The sequence below is a fragment of the Argiope bruennichi genome, chromosome 6, assembly GCF_947563725.1.
Source record: "Argiope bruennichi chromosome 6, qqArgBrue1.1, whole genome shotgun sequence".
Classification (NCBI taxonomy): Eukaryota; Metazoa; Arthropoda; class Arachnida; order Araneae; family Araneidae; genus Argiope; species Argiope bruennichi.
Window position 1 is genome coordinate 121,523,707 of NC_079156.1, and position 14,514 is coordinate 121,538,220.

A 14,514-nucleotide genomic window follows, 5' to 3' on the forward strand; every position below is an offset into this window, starting at 1 on the left:
AGAGTGACACAAAATTCATATCCGCTCAGTTTTCCAATAATTTATACACTTTCTTTTTTTATATATACTGAGAAGTATCCGTCATGTTTTATAAATATTGTAAATATATTTAATGTTTAATATATTTTGATAGTTAGAATCACCACATCATAATCTAAATTGTAAAAAACGCCACCACATCATAATCTAAATTCAGAAAAAAAAATTAATTTGAAAGCAATGATTACATTATAAAGAGAAAAAATCTTTTATTAAAACGTACAAATGAGCCATATTCACACATATGTCATATAAATATTAAACACACGGACTATAAAAGCAGAAATAGAAATTTGAATTTACATTGTGTAAGTGATAAAGCTATACTAAAAACATGAAAAAAATTTTTAACTTAGTTTTTTTTTAATTAATTTTTCTTTTTACAATAATTATTGATAGTAAAATGTTTTGTTTTAATCTAAACACAGTAGCTGTAAAAGGGAAATAATATTGAATAGTAACAAAGCAATAACTTCCATACTTATATTCTAGCTAATTATATAAAGAAATACTGCATATGCATTATTTATGTATATTATTAAAAAATTAATATTTTGCAGATAAATGGAAATAAATTAATATTAAAAGAAATATTCTTGCATTTGCCCAAAAATGCTAATTTTTTAAAAAATATAATCGAATGAAATTCGCTTCAAAAATTAAGAGAAAAAGATAATATTGAATTGCAAAAATGATAATGCCAAATGATTTTATATCTACTTATTTCGTTAACTTTTGTAAAAGTGCAACATTAACAAAAAAAAAAAGATTCCCTCTTTTCGTCAATAGATGGCGCTACATGTTACAGATTCTGACAACGATTTTTAAGTCGGAATTCTAATTCAATTTGTTCAATAATTACAGTGATGTGGTGAGGGTAAGCGACTTTCGGAATATAGGAATTTTTTTCGGTTGTCCAAGTCATCTCTCATGACTTGAAAATAATTTTATCTTAACAGCCTCCCTAAATGATTCATTATGCTGATCAATATGTTGATGGAATCAAAATTTACAATGTACAACAATTTTATAAACAAAAAAATTCAAGTCATGAAAATCAAGAATAATCTTTTTTTACGAAACACTTAAATTGATGGAAAAAAAACATTCCGAAATGAATTTCACTAAATATAGTTATAATTTTTCAATATGAAGAAATAATTAGTTTCATTTATAAATACTTGTACAACGCAAAACATTAAAGTGTGACTGAAATATTTTGAAATAATTTCTCTATTAAAATAGAAAACAAAAAATAGTTTCTGTTATTCTCAAAATTAATTTAAAATATTTAAATGAAAATACAAATAATATATAATTTCGTTTTATTTTTCATATACCTAAATCATAAATGAAAAAAGTTTTTATTCTTAAAAATTTCATATTCAAGGACTTCTAAAAGACATAAATTATTTACGTAAAAATTACGTAAAACTGTAAATTTCTTTTAATATTTCGAAAAACAATACGGTAAAAATACACAAAATCTAATATCACATACATGTGGTATTTACAACACAACCTTACAGTTTGAATAGGGAGATTGAAGCACAAATATCCTACTTGAATTTATATACATTATCATTAAAAAAAATTTGTCGATTAACAAATTCAAATATAAATTAATAAATTTATATAAAAGCATTCATGATTTTATTTACAAATCTGCATTCTTCATAAAGACATACATTTATGAAATTCCTTTTCATTTTACATTATTTACAAAGTTCTAATTCCAGAAAACTCATCAATAAAAATGCAAATCATAAATTCTATAAACAAAATTCAATTCTTATACTTACAATTTGTACATTAGTAATGTACAATTTTAAATTTTTTTTTCATTTTTCACAACTTTTCTGATATTTGTCGCCATGGTGAATAAAACAAACTAATATTTTTCATACAACAAACAAATGTTCCAAAAATACATGAGAAGTTTAAATAACTATTACAGATAATGTTTATTCATTTTTGAACTTTTTAAAAGAAGAATTTTAAAAAAATCGTTTGGTTTAGAATACTTAATTTTTTTTACAGTAATTATTTGCTCCAACTATAAATTATCGTTTGAAATTATAAAGTTTTCTTTAATTACAGAATGGTAGATTTCAAATAAAATAGAAAGGATATAAAATTATGTTTTCGCTTTTTCGGAAAAGGAATATTCCAATTTTGTTGTTGGAATATGTTGTAAAAATCATGAAATTTGTATATTTAATTCATAATAAATATGATTTTCATTAATGAAGGAAAAGGAAAGAAAAATTGTAATCTTTTTGGGGGAAAATTAAAAATAAATATAAATATTTTTCGATAAAACTATGAAAATTTACAAGAAAAATCTATCAATACAAATAATTGTTAGAAAATCAATAATTCTTAGTTTCAACTATGTAAAAATATTCACCATCCAATTTAAACAGTCCTATTTAAGCCCCCCCCCCACTTTCCAAAATAAAACTGACTCAAATTTGGAAATTTCGGTTTGTCACACTCTTTTTCAATGGGCAAGTGGAGAGGGGAGGGATTGTCTTACCTCCTTTGCAACCGCCGAGAAACAGAAACTAATTTTGAAATCAAACTAATACTAGAAGGCTTAGAACAATGATTTTCCACTGCAAGTTTCAAAACAAGCGTATTTCAAAGGCTTAAACGGAAGCGGGACTCGGGGATTTATTCCTTGTGACTGTAAGAGAGTTCATTATGGTTCGCATCAAAGAATTCAGGATTATTTCAACCCATTTCAAGGCTGATCATTTATGTAAAATGACTTCCAGAAAAGCTCGTATTTTATTCAGAAAAATCTCGCTAGCGAAAAAACCTGATTTGGGATTTTTTTTTTTTTTTTTTTTTTTTGTCATTTTATATTCAAGCTAGAAGATGGTGCTGAAATCAAATATTTATTTTAAGGCTAGGAAGTGATTTTATGCATGGGATAGTTTCGGATGTTGATGGATTTATATTCCAATATATTTTCTTGCGCAAGTTTTGATATTTTTTAAATATTCAAGTATTTGTTGTGTTTTTTTTTTTGTTTTGTTTTGTTTTAGAGTTAATTTTGAATTTTTTTTTCCAATATATTTTCTTGCGCAAGTTTTGGTATTTTTTAAATATTCAAGTATTTGTTGTGTTTTTTTTTGTTTTGTTTTAGAGTTAATTTTGAATTATTTTTTTTATGTGCAATCAGAGAAACGATTCAATTTATTCACCATCAGATAGATTGTTCAACTATGCAGAGTTTCGCTAATTTTTGTGCTTTTAACCCTTTTTGCATGATTTTTCCTTTTGTGAAATAAATCAGGGTGTTATAATTCATGTTCTAGAATAAAGGGAAAATATTTAAAAAATCCTAGTATAAATACAAGGGGTGTTCAAATGAAAAGGTACAAAATGTCGTAACAACGTAACCGTTAACATATTTGCCTATGCCGCTATGGGAGAACGTAGCGAGGCCTCTAGGGATGGAGTTTCCGGTGTAGATCGGAGCATGCGCGGGCGTCCGCATGCGCAGGAGAGAGCAGAGGCTCTGCTAATTGTTGAATTCCTCGAGCACATAAGAACCATTAACTCCAATGTGTATTATGAGACACTCCGAAGACTACGCAGGTCCATCAAGAACAAAAGACCGGGGCTACTCGCGGAGGGTGTGGTTCTGCTCCATGATAACGCACGTCCACACGCGGAACTGGCCAAGTTCAAGTGGGAGTAGTTCAACCATCCACTCTACAACCCGGGCATATCGCCCTGCGATATTTATGTGTTTGATCCCCTGAAAAAAACATCTGAAAGGGAAGCGCTTCAATTCCAATGGCGAACTCAAGGACGCTGTGAAGGACTGGGTCTCTTCACGGTCACAGGAATTCTGGAAACAAGAAATCCTCCGGCTCGGGGATGTTCAAATGGGATCGTTGTGCTCAGGCCTATGGTGCATACTTTGAATAAAGTCTTCATTTATACCCACAGTGTCGTTTCGTACCTTTTCATTTTAACACCCCTTGTATATTATATGAAATAATTAATAAACAATATCCAGATAATGGAAATATCCATCATCAAGCAAATTTACATGTTAAACTCAGTAAAAGTTTTTCAATATCCCTCTCTTCCCCACTCATTATCGCTTTTATTAGTAAAAAAATCTCAGATTAATTATTAAAAATTTTCAAGAAATCGCACCTTTCTTCCAGTCACAACAAACAGCGGAATGACAAGTTCAAACCCGCTATAATGATTGTGACTTCTGATTTTTTTTTTTTTTTTTTTTTTTTTTACAACTACGTTCCTTATTACGCAACCGTGGTGAAAAAATTGCCAGCAACAAACAATTTACAAGTGCACTTGTTTTGAGTACAATTATTATTAATTGAGTACAAATGTTATGATGGAAATTCCCATCATCATACAAAGAAGGGTTAATTTCGAAGAGCAATACAGCTTTCTTTGGTTGAATCATAACCCTTACATTGATTTTGATATAGATAGGTTAAAGCTACAGTGATGTTAGTTATTTTATCACTTTTTCCAAAAAAAAAAAAAAATTAATTGTATAAATTCAATTGAATTCAACACTGTGCTAAATCTGGATCAAGAAAGCTCATTTCCTTAAATGATAATATTACCACATATTTGTCCACAAATTTATCATACTTTTTAGATTTTGTTAATATCTAGAAGAAGAAAAAAAGAAATGAAATTTAAGCTTCAGTAACTTTAACTTATCCATATAAGGTTTCAGTTTCTTACATACATTAACAAAAAAGAAAAAAATATATATAAACTAATCACTAGTATATCAAAATTATAATAAATATATTTTCATAAATTATTATATTTAGAAAAGAAATCTTTTACAAACATATAAATATAATTTTTTTAAAAAAAATTATACTAATACGTTTTTGTATTCATGTTCCAAACAAATAAAATTATTTTAAATCCGTGTATTAACTCTCTATTTACCGAATTATTTTATCATCAATCTTTCAATTTCATTTTTCTCCATCAGATAAGTTTTAGTGCAGAATAAACATAGGAAAGAGCACAAAATTTAAGAAATTAAAATAATTTAATTAATGTAATCAATAATCAAATATTTTAAATTTTGGTCATTAATTGATAAACATCGCTTGCTAACTGAACAATACTCTTCATGTTCTTACGAATTTGGTCAGAAAAAAATAATCATATTACGAAGCATTATCATGACCGTCGGGCTATAAAAGGTTAAATGCTCGCATTATGATGTTTTATTATATCTTATGGTCACAAAAGTACGACATTTGTTAACAAAATTGTGACGAAATTATGAATTAAAATAATTTAATTAATGCAATCAATAGCCAAATATTTTTAATTTCGGTCTTAAGCAGATGTCGATTGCTGCTATTGGCACAACACACTTCCTATTATTTTGAATTTTGTCAGATAAAATAGTCGTATTACGAAAATATCAGCATGATCATCAGAATATAAAAGGTTAAATGCAGGCATTTAAAACGTTTTATCCTTTCTTATGGTCACAAAAGTACGATATTTGTTAACAAATTGTGACGAAATTATGAATTAAAATAATTTAATTAATGCAATCAATAACCAAATATTTTTAATTTCAGTCTTAAGCAGATGTCGATTGCTTGCTATCGCAAAAACACACTTCATATTCTTTTGAATTTTGTTAGATAAAATAGTCATATTACGAAAATATCAGCATGACCATCAGGATGTAAAAGGTTAAATGCAGGCATTTAAAACATTTTATCATTTCTTATGTTCACAAAAGTAAGATATTTGTTAACAAAATTCTGCAATGCTTATGACGAAAAATCCATATACAACATTACTGTACAAAAACGTGCTTTTCTTGCAAATCAGTGGTTTAAGCATTTTAAATGCATATTGATAGTCAGATAGCCGGGTTTAAGCTTTTTCTTTCATAAGTCAGGCATACCAAAATCATTTACGCAAAAGATAACAACGTTAAAGTTGTACAGAAATAAATAATTCACATTCAAAGTCTTTTGTACATATTTCAAATCGAAACTTCCAGTCTTTGTATGTATCGCTGACTCCAAACACACGTAAGGCAAATGATCCATATCAGTTTGTCCATGATCGGTGTGTAAGCCTTATTTCTGGAGTTGCTTTCAGGCCAGGTGGGGAATTTTTTTCTAGAATTCTTTAGAATGGTGTCCGAAATACTGTCGAAATTTTTCATGGAAGACCTACGAAATAAAAAAAATTACAGAATTCAGAATAAAAATAGAACATCATTTAAAAATAAGTCATTTATAAGATCATTTTATGTATATAATTTATTTCGATAGCGCGAAAAAGCTATAAAGTAATTTTCGCTGTTTAGAGGCACCTGGAATGATTATAATTATTTTTACTTTCTCGTAGATGTAGTATCCATCTGACTCTCCGACCCGCCACCAAGGCACACGGATTTAAACCATAAAACTGAATGACCGAACCGCCGCAACAGCAACACTGGTGGAATTTGTGGTTGAGTCCTAAGGGTCATCACCGCCCTCCCCGAAGGAAGTACGTCCCGTCATCGATGGGAGGAGTCAGATCCCCTACCTATTTGTGTACCCTCCTGGATGGCGAGATCCAACCACCATGTCAGAAGCATCTCATCCTCATTTCGAAGTGCCCCCCGGGGGTTTCGTAGACGTGGTATGGAGAAAGTATATTAATCATCAAAACATTCGAACTCCAGGTTTTGACAAATCCCCACGTTTTAGACCTCACTGAGTTAGAAAACACATTTTTGGAAAAATGTCCGTCCGCCTGTCTGTGACAAAGGTAGCTCAAAAAAGGTTTGTGCTATTCTGTTGAAATATACGCTCTTTACACTAAATCTATAGATTTCTATCAAAGTTTTAACAAAATCCGCTCAGAGGTGAGGTTTATCTGTTTTATCTGTTCAACTGTTCGAATAACATGATCACTGCAAACGAAGAGAGCTAGATGGATAAAATTGGGTGCACAGATTTAACATCTACAGTGTAAATACCTGCCAAATTGTGAATCAAGTCCAACTCTCGGTTGACCATGTGTCAGTTTGTAGTTTCAGAAACAAGTAAACGCGATAGCTTAAAAACGCAGTGACGTAAGTATATCAAAATTGGTATGGGATTTTGTATCTGCAATTGTACTTCTGTGTCAAATTTTTGTTTCAGTCGCTTTATAAAAACGAGCATAAAATACAAATTTGATTGTTGGATACTATTAACGCATATCAGGGATTAATCGCCAAATAATCCGCCAAGAATCACACGATAGATTCAGTAAAAATGCTATATACATGCCAAAAGTTTATATTTCGTAAATATTGTACACCAATGCCGTGCAAGGCGTTCTCTGGCACGAAAAGTTTATCAGGGAGTAAGCGAGAAAATTTGGAGAAGATTCCCTCTCCCTCTGGATTTTCACTCAAATACCAATAAAATTTTGTATAATCCTTTTTCCCTTGCTTTCATTGAACTTTTAAGACACATTTTCGGTTCCGACAAGGTGAACGTTTCTCGTATTGGCTACTTTTGTTGCATTTTTTTCCCCCGTAAAATTTATTTATTTACACCTTTTATATAATTTTTATTGGAAATTTGGTTTCATTTCATTTCATGTATTTAACCATAGATGTTTCCAAACAGGGAAAATTAATTTATGCTGAATCTGAACATATCAAAACATTGAAGCTTTTTATGTTTAACCAATGAGAGTGAACTCACCTTTCTCGCATACACTCTAATAAAGGTGTCTTCCCACAGAACGCCTTCCATGGCATTGGTGTCCAATAGTTATGAAATATAAACTTTTGGCGTGAATTTAGCACTTTTACTGAATCTATCGTGTCAACCTTGGCATGTTTTTTTGGGGCGATTATTTCCTGATATGCAGTCAAAAGTATGCGAAAATCGAATTTGTGTTTTAAATGCATTTTTCCTATACAATGAAACAAAAACAAAAAATGGTACAAAGCTACTCTTGCAGACACAAAACCTCATGGAAAATATAATTAGACTATTTCAATAAAATTTTAAGGTTGTATCTTTTGAAACACTATCCGCTCCTTGCATATTTTGATTATGAGAAGGCGATGATCCAATCTCAGTTCCTTAACCCTAATTCCAGCAGATATTTCCCAAGAGTTGAAATAAATCCACCGTTTAAGTAATGCAATGTCATTTATCTCAGTATAACAGTGTGTATTGATTTATCACCATAATAATCAGCAGGGGTTGTCTCCCAAAACTTTCTAACATACTTTCTAATAAACTTGTCTTGGCCAGAGAACGTTTTGCATGGCGCTGTCGTTCCATAGTTACGAAATATTAACTTTCGGCGTGAGTTTTGTGTTTTTGTTGAATCCATCCTGCGATCCTTGGCGAGTCTTTTAGCGATGAATCCCTGGCATACGGTTAATAGTATCCAAAAATCGATTTTGTTTTATAGACACGATATTTCTCAATCTATTGAAACAAAAATTTGTCACAAAACTGCACTTATATTTACAGATTTCATTACCAAATATGATTATTAAATTCATTGCATTTTTGAACTATCGCATTTACTTATATCTGAAATTATAGACTGACAGACAGTCAACCCGAAGTTGGATTTGGTTCAAAAGTTGACCGATATCTACACTATAGACGTGCGGTACCTGTCTATAAATTTATGTACAGAATCTGATCTATATAGCTCTCTTAATTTTGTAGTTTTCTTATTAACTTATATTCGAACAGCCGGTCGGACGGACTTCCCTCGAACAGATTTTTCTATAAATTTGATAGAAATCTGCATATTTGGTGTAAAGACGGTATATCGAATTTCAACCATCTAGCTCAAAGTGTTTGTGAGTTATCTTTATCATAGAGAGATAGACGGACATTTTTGCGAACTTTAAAGAAAGGTCTGAAATAAGGAGATTCGTCAAAATCTCGAGTTCGAATTTTTTGACGATTGCTATACTTTCTCTATACTACGGAAACGAGAAAGTAAAAATACATTTCAGTCACATTTGTTTCCTTATAGAATTCTCCTTGCGAAGGGAGCCCTCATCCCCCAGTGTTACCCTTTTATCATTTAATCCCAACCAAATGGATTGCAACATAAAATCAAAACATTCATCCAAAAGCAGGAAACCGAAAAGAAAGACGCTCTAATGCAAGAGGGGAAACAATATTCCCAGAGGCCTTACTTGTCTTGATTGTCCAGTTTGACCCAGAGGTCATTGAATTGCCGGGGTTGGTGCTGTCTGCCCCTGGAGGGTGTAGGGGTGGATACACTTCTAAGCAACTGTACCCCGTGGTGGTGATGGTGGCCCCGTTTTCTGTAACGTCGTCGATCCCTATTCTCCCAGGGCTGGGGCGCCCCATGATTTGGAACAAAAGGTTGGTGGCTTCCTCTGTGGCGAGAATGATGATGAGGTTTGCGGAAGCTGGGGAGAGAGAAAGAAAAGGAACGTCAATAACAGATGGTCTCATCTGCTCTGAAACAATTACAAATAAATAGTGAAATAAAAGCAAAAATAAAGGCATTTTTTTTAATGAAAAATTGTTTAGCCCATTACGAAAATGTTTGCTATTTGGAGACCTTCTAAGCAAAGGTTGGGGTAAGCCCTTTTAGGGGCAATAAAAGCCCCATAAGGGACAATTAAAGGGTTGCATTTCAGCGCTACAGAAAATGACTGTACGTAAATTAGACTATTGTGATAGTGAATGTAGTATTTTAGTTTTTCGTTTACCATTCTTGAATGAAAACTGTAAATGTTGTTGAAATATTTCAGCAAGGCCATGACTAAAACGAGCTTAAAATGCAATTAAGCGAAGACAGTAATGTTAAATCGATTCACAAGAATAGATTATTGAAACAGTTTTTAAATACATTTAACTGTAAGAAGGAGTTTAAGTTAAGTAGGACGAGATGGGATGCTACAATAATTAGAATGATTTTGTCTGTAATGAGACAGTTTGCTATCACAAACCAATTAAACTGATTTGTTCTTATACAGCACTCATGTAGAGAGTAAGTTTCCCATCATGCCAACAGATGGCAGTTCACGTATTATGAAAAGCAATTGCGCATATCTGAATGGTCCAAACCATGAAGAGAGACAGTTTACACTTGTCAATAGGTCGATTTATCGAACTTGTAATTTTTGAAGTGGTCGTCTGTTATCCGTCCTCTCACTGATTGCAAGGACTATCCTGTCATGAAGTTTGTGAATTTGGACCAGGTGTCACGAGCAAACAATTGACTCAATTAATTTTTTAAAGCTTGTCAAAGCATCCAAGTAGAGGAATGTAATGCGCAGTCGTCCCTTATTAATGTTGCCCAGTTAGAGCTAGTGTGGCCGAATCTGTGGGGAACAATCGCCAAACGACGGCGGAATTCAGCAATCACCTATTCTACACAGATATCCTTATCTTGGTTCCTCTAAATTGCCATCAATTTCAAACAGAAATTCGAATGCCCAAAATTGTCAAATAATTCCGTTTTAGCGGAAAAAGGCAATACTCGTGTATTATCATTATTGTGTGACCACTCCCTCATTTTTAGTGGAGAAAAGAAGTAATTGTATGCTAACATTACTAACGTGTGATCACCCCTCTTCAAAGGTGAAAGAAAATACACATATGTGAGTATCACTAACGAGTGATCACCCTTCCTCTGCAACAAAGAAAGAAAATACACATATGTGAGTATCACTAACGAGTGATCACCCTTCCTCTGCAACAAAGAAAGAAAATACACATATGTGAGTATCACTAACGAGTGATCACCCTTCCTCTTCAAAGGTGAAAGAAAATACACATATGTGAGTATCACTAACGAGTGATCACCCTTCCTCTTCAAAGGTGAAAGAAAATACACATATGTGAGTATCACTAACGAGTGATCACCCTTCCTCTGCAACAAAGAAAGAAAATACACATATGTGAGTATCACTAACGAGTGATCACCCCTCTTCAAAGGTGAAAGAAAATACACATATGTGAGTATCACTAACGAGTGATCACCCTTCCTCTGCAACAAAGAAAGAAAATACACATATGTGAGTATCACTAACGAGTGATCACCCTTCCTCTGCAACAAAGAAAGAAAATACACATATGTGAGTATCACTAACGAGTGATCACCCTTCCTCTGCAACAAAGAAAGAAAATACACATATGTGAGTATCACTAACGTGTGATCACCCTTCCTCTGCAACAAAGAAAGAAAATACACATATGTGAGTATCACTAACGAGTGATCACCCTTCCTCTGCAACAAAGAAAGAAAATACACATATGTGAGTATCACTAACGAGTGATCACCCTTCCTCTGCAACAAAGAAAGAAAATACACATATGTGAGTATCACTAACGAGTGATCACCCTTCCTCTGCAACAAAGAAAGAAAATACACATATGTGAGTATCACTAACGAGTGATCACCCTTCCTCTGCAACAAAGAAAGAAAATACACATATATGAGTATCACTAACGAGTGATCACCCTTCCTCTGCAACAAAGAAAGAAAATACACATATGTGAGTATCACTAACGAGTGATCACCCTTCCTCTGCAACAAAGAAAGAAAATACACATATGTGAGTATCACTAACGAGTGATCACCCTTCCTCTGCAACAAAGAAAGAAAATACACATATATGAGTATCACTAACGAGTGATCACCCTTCCTCTGCAACAAAGAAAGAAAATACACATATGTGAGTATCACTAACGAGTGATCACCCTTCCTCTGCAACAAAGAAAGAAAATACACATATGTGAGTATCACTAACGAGTGATCACCCTTCCTCTGCAACAAAGAAAGAAACAACAACAACAAAAATGTGATCAGAAGAATGACTTGATTTCATCCTTTTCAATTATCAAACGCATAAGTGCAAAGTGAGTCGTCTTTGCGAATCTGACTCTTGAGCACTCACTACGCTTGCTATTCCTGGTGGAAGACTTCTACGACAGTAGAATTCACTAACTGATCCAGGCTGTCTTCATTTCATAACGCATAAGTTGCATTACTGAAAAGCACAACGCGTGTTGTATTGCCCCAATAAATGTTGCCATAGTCATTCCTTGTAGATTATTTTAATTCCTTTTTGCCCTTATTTAATAAGAAATTTATCATTTTTATTGATTTTATATATATTTGTAAATTTGGAAATATATCATAATCAGTATTTACGAAATATTATTATGATTATATTTCGATGTGAAAATTATTTTTACAGAATTCTTCCGATGAATTAATGTATGTTGAAAGAATTCTACAGCTTGGATAGAAGAAAAATGAAATTTACTTCACGAGAAAACACGAGGTACAAATAGCAGAAACAAAGCCGAGGCGTGTGTAAAGAAGAACAGTTGTAGAAACTCACGACACAAGCAAACAAAAGGCAGTAGCACTCAAAGAAAACAAACTAAAAGAGTCTGCTCAGAGATCAATACTCCAAAGAGAGAATTATTTCACGTGAGATCGCCTTTAGAGTCTTTCAATGGCGTATGGAATTTTCTAGAAGAATCTTTGGATTTCTGCTCCTATTAGAAATAGCACCGTAGTCACCCTATTATCCGAAACTTTCATTTTTGTTGCCAATTAATTACATAAGTTGAAGGTGTCAATGACGTTATATACAGTCAGAATCGTCGTAAATATTTTTTCCAGTGATAAAACTAATATCGCAGAAAATCAGTATGATAGATTACCTCTTGACCAAAATAAGCAATTTATGTATCTTAATCCTAATATTAACAAAGACATGCGATTTATTGGTTTGAAGAGACAATGAAATTAGTTTGAATTTCATTATAACAACAAAAGAAACATTGTATCAGATCGTACATCAAATTAATAAAAAAAATGTGTTGAAATAAAAGAAAAGATTGTAGATATTAAATTGATTTCATTTATAAAGTAATTTTTTGAGTTTTAAGATAGTATTGAAATCATTTTTGTGATGTAATATTTTCAGAAAATCTAAATTAAAACATCAAAACTTATTTATTTTTAAATGATTAGAATTTTAATTAACATTTGGGCAATAAAGAATGGACAAAGAATACCATTTTGTATTGAAAAGCATGTGCGGCGCATTTCATCAAAATCAGATAAAAATTATAGGTTTGAACAAAAGAACATATAAATAATCATCCCTATTTATACAGATAACATTTTATATTTGACATTTAATTATAACAATTACATTAGAGTAAAACGTAGAGTAAAATAAAACATCTCCTATATGACATCACTGTATTTTGAAACAAACTCCATCCATTTTTATAAAAGTGTTCTTTCTAAAAGTAGATAATAAAAGCAGACATGAACATAAACATACTAATCTGTTCGAAACGGTGTTCTACGAATCCAAAACAAAAAGAAGAAATTTAACTACAATATGTCATTTATTAGCATCCAACAAACGTGCATAGAACAAAAAGATTTATTATTCCGATATAACTGAACACTGTAATCGATGTAAAGTCTGCTCTGTGCCTTGACCGCGGACGATCAACTGGTCCGACCTCCGAAATCGTGTGAAAGGCGGTAATTGTGTTCTAATTTCGAGAATTACGAATCGGCCTTGACATAAACACCGAAAGGAAGGGTTATCGAGAATGTACGAAACTGTTTACTAAACTTGCGATAACATTCACAGTTAGCGTGGTGAAAGGAAATTTAACTGCTCGTCGTTGAGCATATATCGCTGAGATATAAGAATTATAATATAAAAACTCGATAGTAAAGTCCGATGCTTGAAACAAAACAAGAAAGCAATTTGGGAGATGCAAAAGTATATATACCTATATAGAGATTTTTTTTTGAATACGTAGTAATGAAAAAGATTATCTAAAATAATGAATAAAGGCCTTTAATTCTATGAATCAAAACTGATCACTAAAAATGGAACAAAACAAATAAAGATCCATAAACAGAAAATAAAAAAAAATCATAAATTCTTAAGTCCAACTTATTCCTATGTTTTTCTGCTGATAGAATTAAACACAGTTACTATAAATGAATATTTTGTTTAGAATTGTCATAAAGTTAATATACTGCAAAAACCAACTATTTCTCTGCTAACAATAGATAATTAAAAAAAAAAAAATTGGAAGAAAATAATATTAATAACTTTAACTGGTCCGTTAGAGGAGAATATAATGAATCAGCTTAAATATAAAATAGTAAAAATTGCAGACCTTAGCTCATTGACTTTTGTTACAATCCAGCAAAAAATAATGCAAATAAAATAAAACATAAAGTTTACGATCCCATAAATAATTTTTATTTATACTTCGTTTTAATCATATACTGATAAATCAATCACTTTATGCAGTGAAAAAAAAACCCGCTTTGAGTTGTTTAACGCCAAAAGCATTGGATTTGCGCAACCGATAATGATATAAATGATGATTCAGTAAAAATGCTAAATTCAAGCCGAAAGTCAGTATT

At 31.8% G+C, this 14,514-nt stretch overlaps 1 protein-coding gene across 1 annotated transcript in view; it reads right to left on the minus strand.

The window, feature by feature from the left end:
• Positions 1 to 4,279: 4,279 nt before the first annotated feature.
• LOC129972473 (metalloprotease TIKI1-like) overlaps positions 4,280 to 14,514 on the minus strand; it is a 166,738-nt gene continuing 156,503 nt past the window's right edge. Inside the window, exons 9-10 of the mRNA XM_056086618.1 lie at positions 9,251 to 9,490; positions 4,280 to 6,263 (exon numbers count right to left, since the gene is read on the minus strand). Coding sequence (XP_055942593.1) covers positions 6,071 to 6,263; positions 9,251 to 9,490 — 433 coding nt within the window. The 3' untranslated portion in view covers positions 4,280 to 6,070. The remainder of the gene's footprint in view (positions 6,264 to 9,250; positions 9,491 to 14,514) is intronic.